Source organism: Trichosurus vulpecula, chromosome 8 (genome assembly GCF_011100635.1).
Source record: "Trichosurus vulpecula isolate mTriVul1 chromosome 8, mTriVul1.pri, whole genome shotgun sequence".
Lineage (NCBI taxonomy): Eukaryota > Metazoa > Chordata > Mammalia > Diprotodontia > Phalangeridae > Trichosurus > Trichosurus vulpecula.
In genome coordinates, this window is record NC_050580.1 from 194,883,893 (window position 1) to 194,906,160 (window position 22,268).

Sequence of the window (22,268 nt, forward strand, 5' to 3'; positions counted from 1 at the left end):
GGGAAGGGAGGGGAAGGGAAAGGAGGGGGAGGGGGACGGGAGGGAAGGAAAGGGAAGAGCGGAGGGAGAGAAAAGAAGGAAATGAACCAGAAAGAAGGAGAAATAAGGAGGGAGGGGTGTCAGGGGATGGAGCTCGGTTTTCTCTGGGTAGTGCTTTTTTTTCTTTTTAACATTCTTTTTTTTTTTTTTTACATTTTGAGTTTCCAAATTCTGTCCCTCCCTCCCCCATTGAGAAGGCAAGCACATTTTTGAAGTGCCAGTTGAGAGAGCTGGTTCAGATGTGAAAAAATTCACTTAGGCCTTCCCTTTTAGCCAATAGGAGCTTTTTATTTTATGTGAAAAAGCATCATGGGCCTCCTTAGCAAGAAAGCTAAATGAGACTACAGCTTCTATATCTATTTCTCTATTTGTTTCATTTCATTTCTATATATTTCATAGTATATATGCTTATATAGAGATTTCAGAATGGTGATGTAATTTTAGAGGTTTTATGGGGGTTAAAAGAATAGGGACAGGATGAGGAAAATAAGATGACAGGATAGGAGAGACAAGATAAGAGAGAGGGGGGAAATTTTATGACCCAGGATGGGCGGGGTGGAGCAGAGACAAGAAACTTTATGGTCCAGGATAAGGAGTAAGTTTTATGATACTTCAAGACAAGGGGAAGTTTAGGATGCCTTCAGGTTAGAGAATAAACTAGAGCCTTCAAAAGTCAACCCTTAATATTATTTTTAACTCTTAGGGCACTGTTTGTATTCGCATCAACAAGACATCAATTCTATGTGTAAAGACTTATCTACTGTTTCGCTCTCTCCCTTTTTACCCTGTCCCTCCTCAAAAGTCTTTTTTCTTTCTGGCTAATGCTTGAGAAACCTGGCAAACTCACCCAGATCTTGGAGTCAGAAGACGTAGATCCTAGAGCCAGGCCGTAGTGACCAAGGGCAAGGTCACTTAATTTCTAAGCCTCACTTTCTTCCCCTATAAAATAGGGGTGATAAAACTTGTACTACTTGCCTTTTATGATTTAAACCTTTATAGGATTAAAAAACCTTTGTAAACCTTTGAAAATGTCAGGTATAAATGTGGGACATGGATCAGGAACTGACCTGGAATGGTCTCAGTAAGAGGAGAGGGGTTGGGCAGTAAAGTTGACTCTGACCTACTTGCCTCCCAGTGACCCTGAGTCGTCTTATCCTCAGCAGCTCCCTCCCCTGGGCAGGATATGCCTAAAGCATCTCAATGCTGGCCCTCAGCCCAGGCCTTCTGTCTGCCCCAGCCCCTGCCCCTGCCCTTCCCCAGGGCTTTTGGTGAAATGGAATTTCATCATCTCTATGAAGCTTTACTTATGAGATCTCATTTAAGTCTCCTAATGGCAAGGGCAGTTGCAATTTTTACACCTCTGGTGGATGGTGCTTGGCTCCTCCTGACCCTGGATGCCTCAGCAAGCACAACTTGAATACCCCGACTCAGTAGGTCCCAGGGCTGACTCACAAGTCTAGAGGAACAAAAGAAGAAATTTTAAAAAAAAATTTTTTTTAAGTTTATGGACCAGAAGAAAGTTGATACAGGCAGCAAATGCCCTGCTGGGGTAAAAGGGGGAACATCAGACTATAGATTTGCCCTGATCCAACCTAGAGTTATTGATGCAGAACTGTTCAAAGATGAGTTTAGATTTGTGTTCCTAACAGCTGGGTGATATTTTGTGAGGCCAGAGGTTAGCAGGAATCTTAGCACGAGAGAGAGAGAGATTTCAGAGCTTGGTTAGTTTTGGCTTCTTGATGTTTGTACCACATTGTGACTGGCCTCTCTTTCTGCTCAGGAACAGAAATGCTTTTTTGGGGGCGGAAAAAGGGATCTAATGACCTCCACCAGCCGGACGCTGCGGAGAGCTGTAGGCAGAGAGGTAAGTAGCTAGGGTTGAAGAATGGTTGACTGACCCTGCCATCAGCTGGCAGCTGTGGAGTTGCTATAGGAGGAAGGGAATACAGCACCACCTGCTGGAAGTTGAGAGTTACTGTGGGCACCACAGCATGGTGGCACAGTGTGGCACTGGGTTGGGGAACCTGCACCACACTGAAGCTCTAGAAAGGGTGTATTGCTTTTTGGAAGCCCTGCTCAGTGTAGTATTGTAAGAAGATGAGGCTGTTCAGGTCTCTGGGCAAAGGTTCACTCATTGGTGACTATCAATGTTTTCCATGAGTTCTCACTGTTCTATTTTTTTTAAACTTGTAAATAACCTTTTTATTCTTTGGAGTTTGTCCTTGCAAGGGAAACAAGTAACAACCCAGTAGGTATTATGTATATGATTTTCTGAGTGGGGGTAATGAACCAAACTGGAGAGGCGAGAAATTCCCTGAAGTATACCCAAGAGCCTCTGACACAGGAATTACACTAACAAGAACCTTGCTTAGGTAAACAATACAGGGGAATGGCTGAACAAGTTGTGTGGTATATGATAGTAATGGAATACTATTGTGCTATAAGAAATGACAGGGCCAGCTAGATGGCGCAGCGAGTAGCACACCGGCCCTGGAGTCAGGAGGACCTGAGTTCAAATGCGGCTTCAGACACTTGACACACTTACTAGCTGTGTGACCTTGGGCAAGTTACTTAACCCCAATTGCCCTGCCTTCCCCCCTGAAAAAAAAAATGACCAGCAGGCTGATTTCAGAAAAACCTGTAAAGACTTACATGAACTGAAACAAAGTGAAGTGAGCAGAACCAGAACAATGATATTGTCCAGTGATCAGCTGGGAACTACTTAGCTATTCTCAGCAACAGAATGATGCAAGACAATCCCCTTTGACTCGTAGAATCTGAATGCAGATTGAAGCATACTATTTTTCACTTTCTTCGTTTTTTCATTTTTCTTCTTTTGGCCTGTTTCTCCTTTTTTCACAACATGACTAATATAGAAATATATTTTACATGATTGAACATATATAACCTATAGCAAATTGCTTTCTGTCTTAGGGAGTGGGTAAGGGAGGGAGGGAGAAAATTTGGAACTCAAAATTAAAAAAAATTTTAATTGAATGTTAAAAATTGTCTTTATATATAATTGGGAAAAATAAAATATTATTTTTTTTTAAAAAAAAGGTAAACAGTACAGGCATTATTAACCTGTTTCACAAATGAGGAAACTGAGGCTCAAAAAAAGTGACTTGTTCAAGGTCATACAACAAGTGGCAAAGCCAGAACAGGAACCAAGTCTTTTAGGGCTCAAGCCTCATGTCCTTTCTACATGTCACAAGACTGGGGCCCTGCCACTTACTAGGTGGTAAGTCATATAACCCCTTTGAGCCAAATCTGTAAAATGGGGGTGAAACCTGCTCCACCCCACTTACTTCCCAGAGCTCTTGTGATAATCAGATGAGGAGATATAATTGAAAGTAATTATAAGCTATAAAGCATACGGTGTTATTTTTATGGTGTCAAGGATGAAGCAGGAACCAAGCCTCACTCTCTGCCATGTTTGCCGCAGTTGGAGAAGACACAGCTTCACAAAATGGTACTTACAGGGGAATCTGATCAAAAGCAGGGATGTGTGTGGATTATTCCTCCTTGCCCCATGTGAGCAGCCCCTGAGCTCCCTGATTCTCTGTAATTCTTTTTGTTGTTTAGGCGATGACAGATGGGCAGACAAAGCAGGGGAATTCATTTCCCCCCTGGATATTGAAGATGTTATCTGGCAGCATCAGGCCTACTGCAGTTGAAATGAGCAAGGGTGATGCAGAGTCGGGGGTGCAGGATGGCGTTAGACAAAGCCTTCTATCTGATCTTCATCTGCAGACCTACTCTGGCAAACACATCAAGGCCAGCTGCCTGGAGGTAAATGCTGTCTGCAAACAAGATGGCAGCTCCCCTGTCTCCCACCTTGGGGTTTGGGTTTCCATTTCTCCAAAAAGCACCTACAGGCTAACAGACCAAAGGCAAGCATTCTAGCGCTACCATAAGCCAATGGGTGGTGAGAACAAAACTGCCTTCTCCCTGGGTTCTGATGCCTGGAGCTTGGAATCTCATCTCCTTGGATGTTTCTGGGAGAGACAACACAATCTCACAACCTCGGAGTCATCATTCATTTCCCTGTATCATTTTCCTCTTCCCAGTATCTACCTCTTTGTGCCAATATGGATCTCATAACACTTTCTATTATGCACTTGTAATAGTTTTATTTGCATTATATTTATTCCTGTGGGTGTCACCTGGTAGAATGTCCTTGAGGACAGGTGTTATTTTTACTTTTGTCTTTCTGTCTCCAGCGGCCCAGGCTTGATCACGTCACACACACTCTCCATCCCTTGCTCAATAAACTCCACTGGCTCCCTATCACCTCCAGACTCAAACATAAAACTCTCTGGTGTTTTAAAGCCCTTCATAAACCTGCCCCTCCCCCCAATCGGTCCAGTCTTCTTGCATCTTGTATCTTTCCCCTTCACCCTCCATATACCCTTCAATCCAGTGACACTGGCCTCCTTGCTGTTCCTGGAACAAGATACTCCACCTCCTGACTTGGGGCATTTTCACTGGCTGTCCCTTACATCTGAAATTCTCTCTCCTCATCTCTGCTTCCTTGCTTCCCTGGCTTCCTTCAAGTCCCAACTAAAATTCCACCTTCTGCAGGAAGGCTGTCCTGATCCCTCATAATTCTAGTGCCTTCCCTTGGTTGATCATTTCCAATTTATTCTCTATATGTCTTGCTCATACATAATTGTTTTCATGTTGTCTATCTGCCCCATTAGACTGGGAGGTCCTTGAGAGCAGGGGTTGTTTTCTCTCTCTCTCTCTCTCTCTCTCTCTCTCTCCCCCCCCCCTCTCTCTCCCCCCCTCCCTCCCTCTGTAACCCCAGGGTTTAGCACACTACCTGGCACCTAGTAGGTACTTAATAAATATTTATCGACTGAGTGACTAATACTAACACAGTTCCTGGCACATGGCAGGCAGTTAATACTTTGAATTGATTCAGCCCTACAAGATTATAAACTCCTTAAGGGCAGACATCCTTTCATATTTATTTTCTTGTCCCATCTAATACCTAACAAGGTGAGTGGCACACGGTAAGCACTTAAGAGACACCTGTAGAATGAATGAATGGATATCAGCATGCCCTTGCTTTTGGTGTCTGGTTGTTTCAAGGCCACACCCTATCTCCTCAACTACATAAAAAGCTCCTTACAACAAAGATGAGTCTTATACTATTGCTTTTGCATATAAAAAAAACATCATATTTGCTGTTTTGTATACAGCACCTAGTAATAAAGTGTTAAGCATACATTAAGTGTTTGAGCAAATGCTCATCTAATGAATGGATGGAAAGAAGGATGGACTGATTGAATAGACAGATGAGAGAGCAGCCTGTTTCTTCAAAGGTGAAAGGAAAAAAAGATTGTAGGGAAAATGTGATTAAACAACCAGTCAGATCTAAAGAGCCTTAGGTAGAGTTGGTCATCGTCGATTTTGAAAATGGATATGAGGGTGTTGGTTGCTGCTGTAGAGATTAGTATGATAAATAGGCTTATTTATAGTAGTTTATAAATAGTCTTCATTTGGCATTTCTGTACTGCCTTGTATTGTTAGCACAGATCCATATCCAGTCTGTTACCAAGGCCTGATTTCACCTTTGCAACATCTTTCATCTCCTCTGATACAGTGACCACTCTAGTGCAGGCTCTCATCACCTTATGCCTGGACCACTGCAATAGCCAGGTGGGGAGTCTGGAAGCCTCAAGTGTCTCCCTGCTCCAATCCATCCTCCATTCAGCCACTAAAATGATTTTCCTAAATGCAGGTCTGACCATGTCACTAGTCAATAACCTCCCTATTGCTCCCTATTACCTCCAGTAGCAAATACAAAATGCTCTCTGGCATTCAAGGCCATTCCTAATTTTTTACTCCTTATATCCCCCTCTCCACTGGCTTGCTTGCTGTTCCTCAAAGAAGAGACTCCATCTCCTAACTCCAGACATTTTCACTGGTTGTCCCCCACACCTGGAATGCTCCACTCTTCTCATCTCTGCCTCATGGCTTCTCTGACTTCCTTCAAGTATCAGTAGAATCTTACCTTTTATAGGGATGCTTACCTGATCCCACTTAATTCCTAGAGGAGTGGGGAACCTGTGGCCTCAAGGCCACAAGTGGCCCTCTAGGTCCTCAGTCCTTTGACTGAATCCACACTTCACAGAACAAAGAAGTCTGCATTCAGTCAAAGAGCCACACTTAAGGACCTAGAGGGACACATGTGGCCTCCTGGCTGCAGGTTCCCCACCCCTGTATCTAGCACCTTCCCTCTGTTGATTATCACCAGTCCAATGTATTTTGCATCTAGTTTGTTTGTACACAGTTGTTTGCATGTTGTCTCCTCCCCCTCCCCACACACAGGGATTGTCTTTTGTCTTTCTTTGTATCCCCATCGGTCAGCACAGTGCCTGGTACAGAGTAGGTGCTTAATAAACGTTTATCAACTTGCTGTACATCTGTGGTTCTTAATCTTTTTTTGGAACATAGCCCCTTTGGCAAGCTGATGAAACCTATGGGCCTTTTCTAGAAATAGTGTTTTGAAATGTAAAAATAAGACATAGGATTACGATAGTAAAAATGAAGATGTGATTTCTTCTGATCCAGGTCCATAAGTGCCCTGAAATCTAACCTTGGTGTGGGCTTTAAATTAAGAATCCCTGCTATAAGACAGATTGAAATGTATATGGATATAGCTATCTCCTTAAATATACTGTAAACCCCTAGAAGGTAGGAATACTTCCCTATGTCTCCCATCATCAGCTAGAGTAGTATCTTGCACATAGTAGGGACTCAGTAAATAAAATCTATTAATCTCTTCACCCCCAAAAATGGAAAAAAAAATTCATCTCTGAACTGGGAACTGTAGTTAACAGAGACCCAGATTGAAGGATGTCATCAGAGAGATGCATGAGTCCTGACAAGGACAAAATATATTCTTGCTAAGTTACTTTAACAACATAGAAAAAGGATTGATTAATAAACTAAACATTCAATGAAAAAAAAAACACCTAGTAAATAAGCACAAAAGAACAAATCTTGATAATAACAGAAAAAATAGATAAATTGGAATAAAAAAGACTATGCAACTGACAAAACTAAAAGCTGATTCTTTGAATTGACTAAAAAAATTGGTAAGCCTATAGCTGACCTAATTAAAAGGGAAAGGAAGGAAAATAAAATGACAAAATGAAAAAATGAACAAGGTAAAATCTCAGCAGATATATGTGTGTGTGTGTGTGTGTGTGTATGAATGATTAGAAAGGAAGGTGGCCTGCTCCTGTGGTGAGAAGGGGTGATAAACTACCAGGCCCCCTCCCCCGAATCCATGCAATCTCAAGAGATCTAAAGGACGGTAGATTCAAGAAATATTTATCAAGCTCCTACTATGTGCCAGGCACTGGTTATACAAGGAAAGGCAAAAACCGTTGCTGCTCCGAAGGAGCTCACACTCTAACGAGGGAGACAACCTAAAAACAACGCTGTACATACAAGATTATATTTAGGATAAACTGGAAATAAAGGAAAGCTCCCAGCACAAAACCTCTGAGGGGGAGGAGTTACATGACCCAAAACGTGAAGAGTTACACAGGTGGGAAGGCTCTGATGGGCTTCCATTTGCAATCCTGAAGAAACTCCCCACAATCAATATAAGGAATTGATCGATATGTATCATAGTCTCCCTTTTAAATAGTAAGCTCCTCAAGAGACGTCAGTTTTGCCTCTCGAGTCTTTCATTGAGACTCTTGAAAAATATTCATAGAATGAACGTCGGGGGAAAGGCGTACGGGGGTGGGGGAGCTGAAGTGTAGCCCGAGAGCTTCGACGGTTCAGAGAGAAACATTTTACAAATGGCTCTCCAGTTCAAAGCCCCGACTCGGGCAAAGCTGAGGCAGCCAGGAGAGCGGCGAGGTCGGTGCCGTCCATCCAGGCAGGAGGTCACGATCTCCGCGGCCCCGGCACTGGCCCTGAAATCCCTCTGCTACTCGAAAAATTTAGAAGCGATCGGCCAGCGTCATAGGACCGGCCAGCCTCTGATTGGTCAGACGGTCACCAGACGGTCTTCCTGGGATTTGTCTGGCCTGGGGGTGGCACCTCCCAGAGTCAGAGCGGGAGTAACGGGACTTTGGGACGCAGGAGCCCCCGAGTCGAGCCGTCAGTCTGGAGGGACAAGTTGCCCCTCAGCGCTGAGCCCTGAGCACCCCAAGCTGTAGAGAGACCGCAACTCGAAACTAGGATCGTCGGATCCCGGAGCGGGGGAGCCCAGTGGAGCCGGGGAGGGATAGAGGGACCATGCCATACCTGCTCATTAGTACGCAAATCCGTATGGTGAGTACCTGCTCCCTAACTCTGGTCCGGTACCTCCCAGCCCCTGGGCGCTGAAACCAGCAGTGAAACAAGGGACTGCCTTCGTCCCCAGCTCCGGAGTCAGCGCTGTCCCGCATGGGGGTGGGTAGGGGTGGTGGGATCCAAGGAACCTGGGCACACCCTTCCCTCGTGCACTGAGGCGGAGCTCAAGCGTCCCCGGGGACGCCCTTCGGAACGCGGGTCTCGTTCCAGCGCGTTAGAGGAGAACTCTTACCCACAGCTACAACTCCCGGCCCCGCCCCGTGGGGGAGAAGCCGCCACACACCCCCACACACTCCCCACACCCTCCCCCCGGCCTCAAATTGGAGACTGGCCATCCCGATTGCCTCTCCTCCCTCCCAAGTAGCGAGGTGGCCACGTGGATCCTTCTGATCCGGTTGACCCGGGGCCACCGACCTGGCTCAAACTGTTGGGCAGGACTTTTCTGGGCAGCGGTCCCACCCACTCAGGGGAAGGCCAGAAGATCCTGCCTCAGCTAGACCTGCTTCGGAGGCAAAGGATCACAAATTCACAGACTCTCACAGGCGCACAATACTCCCCCACCTTCCCCCCAAGAATCACAGCCATAGGTAGAAGTGAAATGACACTTGTATACCTGTACAAAGTTTTTAGGAAAAAAGAACCGAGGTGATACGGTTGCGAGGTATAGACAGATGCACAGGGTCTTAGATACACTCAGGTCTGCATAAACCATCACTCACTACCATTGGCAGACATGCAGTTACAGCCAAGGATATAGGCTCTATAGAGCTGGTCACAAGAGCACACACATACACAGAAGTCCAGTCACACACACACCGATAGCCAGTTAGACACACAGTCCCATCCAGAGACACAGAGCCTCAGACACACACAGAGCCATAGATGGACACATACACAACACTAGACAGTCACAGTCAGACATATATGGAGACACACAGCTACCACTGTGGATAAACAAGAACCACCATCTGCTCCTTTAGGGGTCCTATATGGTATGCTTCTCCAACAGAAGCAGGAGCATGGTACTGAGCCCTCAATTCCCCCCACTAGGAGCTAGAAGTCCCTCGGAATGAAAAGGATAAGGAGGTGGTAAAGACAAGGTCTCACAGCTGGGAGAAGCCCTGGCAGTGCCCTAGGGTGATAGTGTTAATTACCTGGCTATGCCAGGCTGGTGAGGTTGAGATGAAAGAGGCTGGGGAGGGCCTGTCACCCAATCTGGTCATTCCTGTCTCCCTCTTTGATCACTGTCCTCCCTCCCAAGTTTATTGTGGGTCTGAAAGCTCCTGAGGGTATTAACTCCATCCTTCCAGCTTTTGAAGAAGGTCCACTCAGCACTCTAGGCTTGGCTCTAGACTGTAGGCTTGGCTAAGTGGTACATAAAGGAGAAGGAAGGGGAGGGGGAGGTGACCACTTTCTGACCTCGGCAGCTTTCCCCCTGATTTCCCTATTGCAGGAGGTGGGTCCCACAATGGTGGGAGACGAGTTCTCTGACGAGGAGCTGATGGGGTACTTGGGGGCCACTAAGAGGAATGTGCTGGGAAACCTCTTGTAAGTAGAAGGGACAACCCTGGGGTCTCCCCTTCCTCACCATCATCTCACTCTATGGGCCCCTTTTCTAAAGGAATATCAGTGAGAAGTTAGCTGCCCAGGTTGCCTTTCTTTTCCTTGGGCAGTTGTAACCTTTCAGAGACTTTAGTGTCTTTTGCAGCAGTCTTCCAACTACTGCTCCTGCCTTGGACACTGACCTTTGCTTTCAACTCACAAAGCCCCACCGCCAGCAGGGCAGGGGGGCACCCAGTTTTACGACTTCTGAAACCACACCGTTTCTGCATGTAACTCTTGCTCCTCTTCTGTGCTTTCTCACTATGGCACCTGACCAGCCTTGCTCTAGGCCTGGCCTCCTAGGCAATAGGTAGAAACTAGAGGGAAGTGGTTGTTTCCTCAAGAGAGAGGTAATTAAAGAATGAACCCCACAGACTGGAAAGCTAGGAGGCACAGGGTAAAGCTTCTGTTTTGCTGTTACAAGTAAGTGAGCTGGCCACTTCCTCCACACTTTACATAATATTGCAATCTGTACCCTGTCAAGACAGCTTCCTTTCCACTGGCTTAGCATTGATTCATTGGCCAGGGCTGCTAGGAAGGGAAGAGACCTGCCCACAATGGGTTCTTTGCTCCTGACCACAGCGATGTCATACTGAAGGGATGACTTAGGCATAGGGTGTCGAGGGGAGAGAGGAATGCTGATCCCAGCCAGTGGCTCTAGGGCTCCAATGGGGACTGCTGTAATGACTCCCTTGCCCTGAGTTACCAACTCAAGAGATGAGTCCTTTAATCTACTTAGAAGCCCTGTGGCCCCAACCAAACTTGATTAAAGAGGAATTAAGCATCCTTACTGCCAAGAAGACGCAAACAAACCCTGGTGCTTCAATGGGGTCAGTTTGGTCTCTCTTAGGACTGGGGGCAGGGGGGAATCAGCCCTTTTCCTGCCAGGCCTCACCTTCACCTCATCCATCTCTCTACAGTTGGGAATACTATGTCAACGACCCACCCCGAATCGTTCTGGATAAACTGGAGGCCCGGGGCTATCGTGTGGTGAGCATGACAGGTGTGGGCCAGACACTTGTGTGGTGTCTACACAAGGAGTAGCCATTTCCCACCCAAGTTTTTACCTCCTCTCAGGCCCGCATCCACCTGGAGAGGTCCCTGTGTACCAGCTGCCCCATTCTCCCAAGCCCTTGTCCAGGACGGCCAAGCTCCTTGTCTGTGTGGAGTGCTGCTCTCTTCCTGACCTGTCATGTCTCCCCACCCAGCATCTACAGCTTTCACAGCAACCTGGGGCAGTCATGGACTGAAGTCCCTATCTGCTGAGGCAGCACGTGCACTGAATCCCCCTTCCCACCCCCCTCTTCCTGCCCACTCTGTTCCTGACTTGGTGGCCCTGTGCAGGCCCTGACACAGCCAGCAGAAAAGTCTTCCTAGAGGGAGAAGGAACCTTGCCCAGTAGGGGAGCCCAATCTAATTCTCGATTTCCCCAGCCATGAAACTCAGCACAGTCTGAAGATGGCCCCAGGTCAAACTGTAAGCCAGTCTAAGCCAATAAAGAACTGTGATAAGCTGTTGCTTTTCCTGCCCGGTACAGGGTTCTCTTTCTTTCACTCCATTGGGATGTTCTCCTTCCTGGCAGTCAGAGAATAAGCCTCATACATGGATGGAGCTGTGGGGTATAGCACAGAAATAAGGAGAGGTTCTGAGTTATACCATCTTCCTGCCAGTCACAAATGTCTAATACAATTGGTTACTTTCTTTCTAAAAAAATTTATTTTGGGTATTAATTTAAGAAAAGGGGGCAGGAGGGAGGGAAGAAGGGAAGAGGGGATAGGCTCTGTGGGGCTATGTGGGCATGCCCTCCTCATCCTCTCTCTGCATCTGCTCCATCAGCTGTTGCCGCTCTGCTGCCTGACGCATGCGCATCATGACGAGGCTCTCATAGTCCCTCTCTGACAGCACGGAACCCTGTGGGACACAGAGGAGACGGGGTTAGGGGGAGCGACCACCAGGCCAGGCATTCCCTCCTTCCAAGAAAGGCCCTGGAGTTGGAGAGAGGGCCATTTAAGTCCCCCCAAAGAGCTTCCCTAAGTGAGAAAGAAAAGAATCCAGGATGCCTGTGGAATAAGAAAATGAATGGGCCCTTCTCCCATGCCTCGAGTTTATCCTGAGTCCACCAGTCACTGTTCATAGCAGCCAGGTCCTCGGCTGAGAACAGAGAGGAGTCTGGCCTCTAAACCAAAGTGGGGGACAAGCTTCCTGCCCCATCACCCTCTAAACCAGCTGAAACATCACACATCCAACCACCACCCTCAGAGATTGTCTTCCTTGTACCCGGTTACTACATGCAGTCAATTCCAATTTGTCTTTTTAATGGCAAGAATTCTCCCATACTCATCGCAGCCTTCACCACCTGCTGCTCCCTTAATAACACTAATTCCATTCATTCATCCCTTCCCTCTGCTACACTGTTGTACCCTTAGCAATTTAAACTGAAGGCACAGTATTCAGTACATTGTCAATATAGATTCTCTGAATGTGCTGAGATCCCTTCCCCATTATCTGTAGGTTAAGGAGTACCCTGAGCTGATTCTGGGGGAAGGGGGATCTGGCATGTGTTGCCCAGTCTCCTGCTTCATTCCACATCATTCTCAAAGTCGCTCTTCTACCCAAAAGGATTTCATTCATTCAGGCTTTTTAGACTAGTGCCCAGGTGAGGATGCAGGGGCAAAAAAGCTAGAGAAGGCTCACCCTTGTCTTAAACAAGCCCCACCCAAGAGAGGAAAACAATTGTGGGCCTATGGTTCATCTCCTAAACACAGTGGAGGGCAGGGCTCTCCTGTGGTTTGGGGCTTAACGAATGCCAGGCTAATAATAGTCAACCATCTCAATGGACAAATTTGTACAAAGCACAGTTTAAACCACCTCCCTCAGTGCAGGTGAAGCTATGTCCCCACCTCCAGCAGGTGGTGGGAGGAATCTGTGATCCAGATTGCCTCTTCAAGGAGTAAGGATCCCACATACCTCGGTGCCAAAGAAAGCCAAAGGATAGAGCGTTAGAGGGCTCTGGAGCTTCCCCCTGGGAGAAGATGCTGTCAGGACACCATCGTATGGGACATCGGGGAGTCACATTCCTACTGAACGAAACTGTGGGAAAGCCTAGGAAACAATGTTCCATGGGAAATGGAAGAAGGCACTGGTTTCAGTGCCAGATGGTTTGGGGGAAATGTCCCTTAGCCTAACTCCTGGGCTTCTGAGAGCCAACCTTGGAAGGTTGCGCCTTGATCTTCCCTTCCCTGTGGTAACAGCTCCCAGAAGAGCTGCCGTCCTGGCCAGGCCTTCTACCACTCACCTTCCAATCCCGTTATCCTGTGGCCCACAACCACTAGACAATAAAGTCCAATAATTAAACATAGAACCAATGACATGCTAGCCACTGAGACCACAGGCCCCAACATACTACCAGATGCCATGAGCAATACAAAATGACATCCTGGTTTCTAGGCCCAGACAGCTAGAGGGAAAAGACTTATCCCGGAGTCTAGAATTCTAATTTGGGATCTTGTTCATTCATTCATTCCAGCTCCGCTGCCACCAGGAAGTCACCTCTGAAACCCTCTGTAGCAAAATGAGGGAGAAGCATCCTCCTTCAAAGAATGCTGACAGAACCTGTCTTGGCAGCGGGATTAGTGAAAAACTCAAGCTAGGACCTCACTGGGCAGGATGTTAGGTTGAAGACAAGGCCAGGAAATATCCTTGTCAAGAGAAAGATTCCTTCAACTGTCCTCCCGCCCCTCTCAATTTGGAAATTCACCGTGTGCATGAACTGAGCTCATCTCCAGCCAAAGCTGGCGCCTTTTCTTGGCACTGTTCCGCCTGCTAACACACCTTTTGGCTTCCTTCCCACCATCCATGTCTGTGGGCCTAGGTTAATGAATGCCTGTCATCAGGTTATGGGGGGGGTGAGTCACCTGCACTAGTAACCAGTCTCTCCTCCTCTGACAATCAGGCCACACTTTTGCTTCTCAACTTTACCTTCCACCTTCCTTGTACTCCTTCACCCTGCAGGGGACCCAGAAGCCAGGCCATCCCTACAATAAGCCACTGGTTGACAGTGAGAAAGGAAACAACACAGTGATGTAGGAAGCAGGACTGCCTCAGGACTCAGCTGCTGGGAGGCCCCCAGAGGAATTTCCAACTCCCTACTACTGGCCCTGGGCGTTGGCAAGAGCGGCTGCCCAATCCCTGCACTCGGATGCTGCAATTACCCAAAAGCATGAAACCCAGCTTCCTACGTGACTGAGTCAGCTGAAGACAAAAACACATCGAGGCTGCCACACACCAGCCCAAGCAGCCAAACCACTAATCAGAAGCTGGGAGGCACCAGCCTCAGAGAGGGAGCAGCCCCACACCTGCCAGCTGGGAAAAGAGGCCAGAACAGACGGAGCGGGGACCCAACTTAGTGCATCTCAAGCCAAGGCCTGCCTGCATTGGGGGCACGCGAGGCTGTTCCTGTCCATCCCAGGAAGTTCTGCGTTTGATCCACCAGCACGCCCCTCGGCCTCTCACTCCAGTAAGTGCTTCTTCTCCTCTGGGTCTTTTCCCCTGGGATCTTGAGGACCCAAGCAGATCCCTGCCCAGGGCTTCCAGTTCTGCCTTCTCAGTGGGAAATCTTCCCACAACTTGTCTGCTATCAAGTGCACTGGCAGGGGCCTTGGCCTGGACAGACCCACAGGGGCTGCAAGCAAGAGACCCAGGTGGCCTCTGCCTACAGCCCCAGGTTGCTCCCCACGTCTCCCTAGTGGGGATCAGCTACCTCTGAAGCTCTGAGAGTCAGTCTATCTCTGGGCCAAGAGGGCAGCCTGAGGGCAGCCAAGGTACACTGCTTTCCTTAGTCCTATGGAGACATGGCGGAAAGGATCCTTCCGCAACAATTCTTTCTTCAAACGTCTGAGTCTCGGGAGACCACGGCGACTCCGACGGCAAGGCAGTGTGCTCAGCCAAGCCAGTACTGCGGGGGGAGACCATGAGGAATACAGTAACCGGGAGGTCATCCGGGAGCTTCGGGGAAGGCCGGATGGCCGCCGCCTGCCTTTGTGGGGGGACGAGCAGCCCAGATCCACACTGCTGGCCCCACCCAAACCCCCACGCCTGTACCGGGAAAGTTCCAGTTGTCCCAACATTCTAGAGCCCTCACCTACCTATGCTGCTGCCTACTCAGCCACCCTTCCCTCAGCCATCTCCCTGGCTGGACCACTACACGAGTACTCTGAGGAGGACTCCCTAGAGGCCACGCCCTTACAGGAGGCACCTGCCGACCTCCCTGACCCCTTCTTCTCCTTCAAAGTGGACCTAGGGATTTCGCTTCTTGAGGAAGTTCTACAGATGCTGAGAGAGCAGTTCCCTAGGGACCCGTGGGCCTGAACAGGACGAGAGGGACAGGGATGGGGGACGGAAGAGACGAGACTGAGGGGAGACGGCTGAATTGTTGACCAATAAAGGCCACATCTGTGCTTTATCCCTGCTTGGTGGAGCAGGTGAAAAGGGCAGGGGAGGGAGAAGAACCAGCCTGAGCCTCATCACAGACTGGAGGAACTGGTCGTCCTCCTCCTGCAGGGTGCAGTGAGGAATGACTTCCTGCACAGGAGGACACAGGGAAAGCTGATGCAGGGTGGGACAGAGAAGCAATTCCCTCTGACCACAAGACCAGACAAAGCAGGCAGCCGGCAGTGCAGAAGACGGCAAAGGGAGCAACCAGGAGACATGGGAGGAGCATGGCGGGGGAAGAATGCAGAGAGAGCTTCTTAGGGGCTCGGGGGCCCAAGACCGGCCTTTGTCAGTTACTAAGGTAAATGGGCAGGGGAACAAGACAAGGGCTGTGCTAAGAACTGTCCAGGACAGAACAGAAGAGAAAGGTGGAAAGCTCCACCAAGGGAGATTCAGGATAAAAAAAGTCAGGGTAAGGAAGCAGCACTGTGCTGGGGAGAAAGGGGGCTCTGAAGCCAGAGGTGGAGGAGGGGCAGGAGTAGAAGCAGGAAAATAGAGAGGGAGAATCAATAGAGATGTTTCGTAAAAAAACACCCAATCATGAGCAGAACAGGGGATCCTGGGAGAGAGAGCCCAACCACAGCAATGAGCTTTAGTGACTAAAGGGTGAGATGGGAAGGTCTGAGCAATGGCACCAAAGACATTAAGTCAAATTCAGAGTAGCAGATACAAGAGGCGATCCTAAGAATTATGAGTTTGGGATCAGTGGCTACAGACTCAGGTCAAGGCACTTGGCAAAAGGCTCTCTGGAAGCCCCAGAGAAATTCAGCAGAAACTAAGGGGGAGGAAGTGATTCACACTCTCTGCCCAGCGCCTAGAAAAGACAAGGGGGGAGGAAGAACTCCTTGTCACAGCCCTGGATGGAAGGAGTGACGATAGACTCTCGGCTGGCACTTGGCAGAGCTACCGCTGATCTCCCGGTGCCCAGCTATAACTGAGGAGCTGCCAGCACCTATCCTGCCCAGATGCAGCACTAGGAAAGCTCTCCATGAGGATACCTGCCAGCAGAAAACAGGCTCCTTGGACTTGGGCCACAAGACATAACCCAGGGCCATTGCCAGGGAATTGGAACCAGAGACTGCAGGACAGTCTCCCCGTAAAGCTAGGCTGGCCTGTGCTATACCCCCAAACTGGCTTGTGAAAGAAAGCAAAAGAAAACTTAAATCCAAGTGACTCCTCCTCTTTTCCTGTTACCTTTCACAGCAGGGCCCTAAGCTGAGGTGACCTCTGTAGATGCCACAAACAATAAAAATGGACGGTAGTGCCACATCCAGGATTTACAGGCCAGGGAATAACGGCCCCTTGTGGAAGGACCCTAGCGTTGTTTTGAAAACCAATCTTTTCCTTCTCCCATTTCCCTGTGGCTGTTAGGCACAGAATCGGCCCCTCTCACTGCTGGGCCAGTATGCGATGCCTAAGGAGGAGGGGGCTTTGATCCTCAGGGTACAACTAAGGTTAACATGAGGGGCACGACCCATCCATTCACCATAGTATAAGCCCAGGGGACACCAAAGGCTGCAAACAATCTTTGTTCTTCCTAGTATCTCCTAGCCCGTCCCAAATCCTCAGTGCATTTCCTGAGTTTAGATACTCCGATCCTAGCATCTGATAGACAGGTTTCATTCCCTATGTTAAATGTACAGGAGGGAAGCAGTATATTTCTAGGACAAGAGGACCATGGCACTGTTTCCTTTACTCAAAGCAATCACAGGAGTTCAATGAATGTTCTTTGGCCTCCTCCCAAGAGCAAGAGTTAGGGGATCTGGGGGGAGTGCTTGACTTCCCTCCTGGATCACTTGCACATCTAGTTAGCAGGACAGCCAAAGGCATCGTTCCAGGGGAAGGAAGCTTATCTCTTACACAGAAGTCAGTTTATTCCTCTATGGCAGTGGTTCTCAAAATGTGGTCTGGAGACCCTTGTGGTAAAAACCTTTTCATAATCATAAAATAAGTGGTTTTAATTCCTAGTGTGTTGAATATCAGTAGCTGTAACCCACACAAACAAAATTGCAGGGGAAGAGAGAAGGTCCTCAGTGACTTTAAGAGTAGAAAGGTGTCCTGAGACCACAAAGTCTGAAGAGGACTACTTTATGGGAGTTAAGGAGGCACATGACAAGTCAGAGGAGGAAGCAGAGAACAGGTTCCCTAAGACACCTGCTCCCTCCCAGAAGCACTAGGGTCTAAGTCTCATCTGGATTACTGCACTAGCCTCCTCATTGGCTTTTTTGCCTCAATTTTCTCCCCTCTCTAATTCATCCTGCACAACTGCCAAAGGGACTTTCCAAAGGTACAGGTCTGACATGCACTTCCCCACTCAATAAACTCCAGTGGCCCACCACTGCCTCTGGATAAAATATTATTTCGTTGTTATCCTTTTTTAATGTCAATTTGTATGTGTGTGTGTGTGTGTGTGTGTGTGTGAGATTATCAATACAGTGATCCATGTAGCTAATTTTAAGTAAGCAAGTATGTTTGTGAGGAGGCCATAATCAAAGAATTTTTTATTGTTAGGGGTATGTGATTGGAAAAATTTAGAAACCACTGGCCTATGACATCCAAGAAAAAGTTAGCACCCTTCATAATATTTATGTATCACATGATGTACAACTGTACTAATAATTTGTACATTATAAAACACACAAAAATAAGAACCAAATCGATTGGAAAACCACAGGAGGAGAAGAGAGTTATGTACTGGAAGCCCATCACAGTCCCAAGCGAACCTTATCCGAGATAAAACCTGAGGAAGGTTTGAGCAGCTACTTCTCCATTTTCCCCTGCTAGGTTTCCCAGCCCGTGGGCAGGGCCTAACTGAGTGGTCCCTGGTGCTTCTGTACCTGTGACAGTCCTGAGTGGCTGGTACCATCGCTGCTCACCGCTCCCTGTGGCTGACCCTCCAGCCAGGAGATCTTCAGAGGGTTATTGACGAGGCCCACCTCATTCTTGACAGCCAGTACCTGCCGAAAGCAACAGCAGTTTGACTCTCTTTATGCCACCTAACCAACTCTGGGATGGGCACCAGAGTGCTAGTCTCACGCTACTATTTGAGCCCAAAGTCTACAGCAAGAGCTGGCAACTTTAACGAGTGGTGGGCTGAGGTCCCAACCCTTTCTGCAGAGATCTGAACCTAGTGACCCTCAAAGAAAGTAGACCAAATTTTAGCAGACCCCGGGGAAAGGAGAGGTGCTACTTATCTAAAGCAAAGAGATAGCAAGTGTCTGAAAGTGTGTGTGTTTGGGTGGGGAGGGGAACATGACAGGCAGTGGCTTTCAGGAATGGCAGAAGGGAGGTCCTGTGACAGCTTCCAGCAGCAGGCTGATAAAACTATCTGTTTGTCATTTGCACACTTATGCCATCAGTTACAAACCTGGTTAAGAGTAGTCTTATGGCCCTGCTCTTATGCAGCGCTTATCTCCCACTAGCCAAGAGAAGAAATCCAGTTTAGCAGAACGAGGCTCTTCCCAGGAACCTGGGCATTATTCTGTACCATCCCGGCTGGTGCAGCCTTTGTTTCAGTTTATAGGGCCCACAAGGTCACATAAATCTGTCCCCAAGGTGGCTGCCAGGCCCAAAATGATCTAACTTTGCCTCAAGGCCCTGGTATACTCACCGCAGCCTTGACAGAAGCAAATTCCACCACAGCACTCCCCGTCTTCTTACTGGAGATGACCAGGTTGAGCACTTCACCGTACTGTAAGGGCAAAAAGGGAGTCTGAGTCACCCCCCATGTCAGGCTGTTTCAACATGGTGGCGATGCTGCCTAGAGTAAACTGTGATTCATCCCCCCAGCAAGAGCCCGGAGAGAAGGGAGCAAACACCATGTTCTGGTCAAGGCCGCTGGTCCATTGTGGCTCTGGGAGGTCCCTTATGAGACAAGCTTGACCATGCAGTGGCAGAGGCAAAGAACACGGGGTGCTGGGATCATGCAGGGGAGAGAGGGGGAAAGAAAGGATCTTTCCAGAATAGAACAAAAGGAGGACAAGGAAGAGAAGGGCCACAGAAGAGTGGAGACACAGATTTGGTTTATCAAGGACACCCAACAAAAAGTTGAAAAGACTGAGTCGTAATTCAGGTGAGTCAACATGTTGCATCATGACAGTTCAGTCTGATGTCAACAAGCTTCCTCCGGTCAGCACTACCTCCGCTGGCAGAGACCACAGATGGCCAACCATACCCTCTCTCCCAATGCATCCGGCTACTTCCTTCAGAAAAGAAGACAAGGGCTGAGGAAGGGAAAAAAAGAGAGGGCCAAAGGCACACAGAGACTGGAGAGGCAGAGGGGTCAGAGAGACAGGAAATGTCGGGGATGATGGTACAGGGACTGGGCCCACCAAGCACCACAGATGAGGTGACGATGGGAAGTCGAGCTTGGACCAGACAGCAGTTGTGGATGGAGCGGAAGGGGAACAGAGCTGGCAGGACAGACCTTCTGCAGAATCCTCAACAGGACATCCTTGGAGTAACCACCTTTGGTCTCATCCTCTTTTTTGCACTTCCATTTTAGCTACAAAGAGAGCAGCGAGTGAATGTCAGACACGTAAGTGCCCGCTGGGTACAGTCCCACACCAGGCATCCCGGGATTTGCCAAGTTTTAGCAGGTACTACCACTGCCTTCAGTGACCTGCAATCAAGTGGAGGCACAGCCTAAAACTACAAATGGGAGGAAATGCCAAGAAAGGACTACCCAGAAGGAGGGGAATTTCCAGGCCCAGGGAAAGACACTTCTGGACAATTCTCTGCCCAGCTGTCCCTGGGCTGAGAGCAGTGTTTCAAGGGCAGAACTAAGAGAAGGAGCCCAAACTTCAGGGAGAAGTAGGATGTAGTGGTCACTAGGGCAGGTGTTATAACACCAACAGGAGATTCCCAACTTCCCCAAGCCAGAGCTCCTTAGCTGTGGGTACATTTTCTCATGCTGACAAGTACCTGAGGAATGATGATCCCCAGGGGCTCCAGCAGGGTCTCACCTTCAGTTTAGGTGTTCCTTTGCCTTCAGGATTTTCCGTCTTTCCTAGAAAGATTGGCAAAGGAGAGAGGGTAGAGAGTCAGGGAAGAAGGAGGTCTTTCTGAAGAGGACAAAGTTTTAAGCCAGTGCTCAGGGCTGACTGAGGCCAGCATCTATTCTACAAGAGGGTCCTGTACAAAGAGAAGCAAATCCCTCCTCCCAGAGACACCAGCCACTGCAGGTAGAGGAAATGAGGAGAAGAGAGCACGCATTTCTCCATCTGTAGATGAGGATCAGGAATGTATCACGGCAGCAGGGTGCTGTGGGGAGGGCCCTGGAAGCACAAGCAAACCACGCAATTCCTCCATGGCAGAGGGAACGTTCACTGGGAACCCAAGAGCCTCAGAGTGCAGTGATGTTTTCACCCTGGTGTTCAGCCACTGGGACAAAGCCACCTCTGTGCAGGGCCGGGACAGCAGGGAACTGGAGATGGATGGGGGTTTGGTGTGTGGAAAGGATCAAAAGCCACCAAGTTCACAGTCACACTCTGTTTCCTATCTCCCCCTCCCCTAATTCATCCCAGATATTTTTACTCTCTAATGGTGTAACCCAACAAAGCAGGTAGACTAGGGCCTGCCTAGAGATGGGAACATTTTTTTCACCTCTTAATCTCTGTTCCTGATCTTGGCGTATCTGCTCCTGGATCAGCCTCTGTTGTTCTTCCAGCTGCCGGGAGCCTTCTTCTCGTAGGCGTGCAATCTGCCAAGTAGGACAGAAAAGGCACGTCATGTTACAATTGCGGGAGCAAACATTACAATGAGAACCAGGTTCAAGTTTGTCCACACTCTGAACTTTGTGCAGTAGGCAGTCCTAAGGAGGAGGTGACTCCTGGTGACCAAAGGGAGAAAACAGGGGTGGGCGGCTGAAACTTACCTCTTGTTCTAATGTCCTGGTGCTTCGATTGTCTTCCTCTAACTCACTCCCTTGGGCCTGGGCTTGCCTCTCCCGGGCCTCAAGATCTGTGGAGAGATAGAGCCAGCCTTACAAAGCAGCCCAGGCTGGCCACGGCCACAAGGGTTGAATTCAACCCTATGTATTATAGCCCTCCTCCGTGGTCCCAGCTGGCCTGACCTGGGGCCTCTCTCCCTTACTTCAAAAACCCCAAAGAAAGACTCAGATCGGAAAGGATATCTGCCTACAGTATGCCTTTCCAGGGCTGTTCAGGGATTGATTTTATTTCTAATTCAATTCTAGGTCAGCAAACATTTATTAAGTCCCCTTTTGGGAACCCTGTTTCCATTTATTTGATTGAGAGTACTGAAACAACATCAGACCAAAGAGCCCAAAAAACTCACTCCAACTAAGCTGGCTCCCTAGAACCAGGGACAAAGGGTACATGTGGGTGTGGGTGTCAATACAACAATAGCTTAGCCTAGATGGCAAAGGTCGGCAGTGGGTGGAACCCTCGGTCTCTGTGCCTGTGGTTTTGTGCAAGAGACTGACTTGGGAACTGGCTCTGATTCTATTTTCTCTGCCCCCTGGGTTCACTCCCATGTCTCTCCTGGGTACCAACTGGGGGCCTGGCCCTATACTGCTATACAGTATTGACAGGCTTTGGATATGACATTAACCCTGTCTCCACAGTCTTCCTACTGCCCTACAGCAGGGCAGGCCCGGTGATTACCCCTGCCCTCCTTACACTGTAGTCATCTAGCACTGCCTATTTTACTTCATCAGACTCTGAGATAACAGGTGATTTATTTCCAAAACTTGCTAATCCAAACAACGGATAACATCCCAAAGCCAGAAATTATAGTTCCCACGCTGCTGACTCCAAGATATGAATGAGAATGATGAACGTAATGCAACA

At 48.5% G+C, this 22,268-nt stretch overlaps 3 protein-coding genes across 4 annotated transcripts in view; 2 read left to right on the plus strand and 1 right to left on the minus strand.

Moving 5' to 3' along the window:
- Positions 1–8,101: 8,101 nt before the first annotated feature.
- GCHFR (GTP cyclohydrolase I feedback regulator) lies at positions 8,102–14,725 on the plus strand. 2 transcript variants are annotated; one of them, XM_036735127.1, is made up of 4 exons: positions 8,102–8,343; positions 9,818–9,912; positions 10,887–10,956; positions 13,493–14,725. In XM_036735127.1, exons 1-4 carry the CDS (start codon positions 8,308–8,310, stop codon positions 13,637–13,639), a joined length of 348 nt encoding a protein of 115 aa, XP_036591022.1. In that variant the 5' UTR covers positions 8,102–8,307; the 3' UTR covers positions 13,640–14,725. The 2 variants fall into 2 exon arrangements, with proteins under 2 accessions (XP_036591022.1, XP_036591023.1); XM_036735128.1 differs by lacking the exon at positions 13,493–14,725 and having other exon boundaries at positions 10,887–11,483.
- The window catches only part of DNAJC17 (DnaJ heat shock protein family (Hsp40) member C17), a 28,479-nt gene continuing 17,881 nt past the window's right edge, over positions 11,671–22,268 (minus strand). The window contains exons 5-11 of the mRNA XM_036735125.1: positions 21,332–21,417; positions 21,061–21,157; positions 20,421–20,464; positions 19,883–19,960; positions 19,067–19,147; positions 18,294–18,413; positions 11,671–11,877 (exon numbers count right to left, since the gene is read on the minus strand). Of these exons, the coding sequence (XP_036591020.1) occupies positions 11,755–11,877; positions 18,294–18,413; positions 19,067–19,147; positions 19,883–19,960; positions 20,421–20,464; positions 21,061–21,157; positions 21,332–21,417 (629 nt within the window). The 3' untranslated portion in view covers positions 11,671–11,754. The remainder of the gene's footprint in view (positions 11,878–18,293; positions 18,414–19,066; positions 19,148–19,882; positions 19,961–20,420; positions 20,465–21,060; positions 21,158–21,331; positions 21,418–22,268) is intronic.
- Positions 14,794–15,741, plus strand: C8H15orf62 (chromosome 8 C15orf62 homolog). Its single transcript, XM_036735126.1, has one exon. It carries the CDS (start codon positions 14,809–14,811, stop codon positions 15,331–15,333), a length of 525 nt encoding a protein of 174 aa, XP_036591021.1. The 5' UTR covers positions 14,794–14,808; the 3' UTR covers positions 15,334–15,741.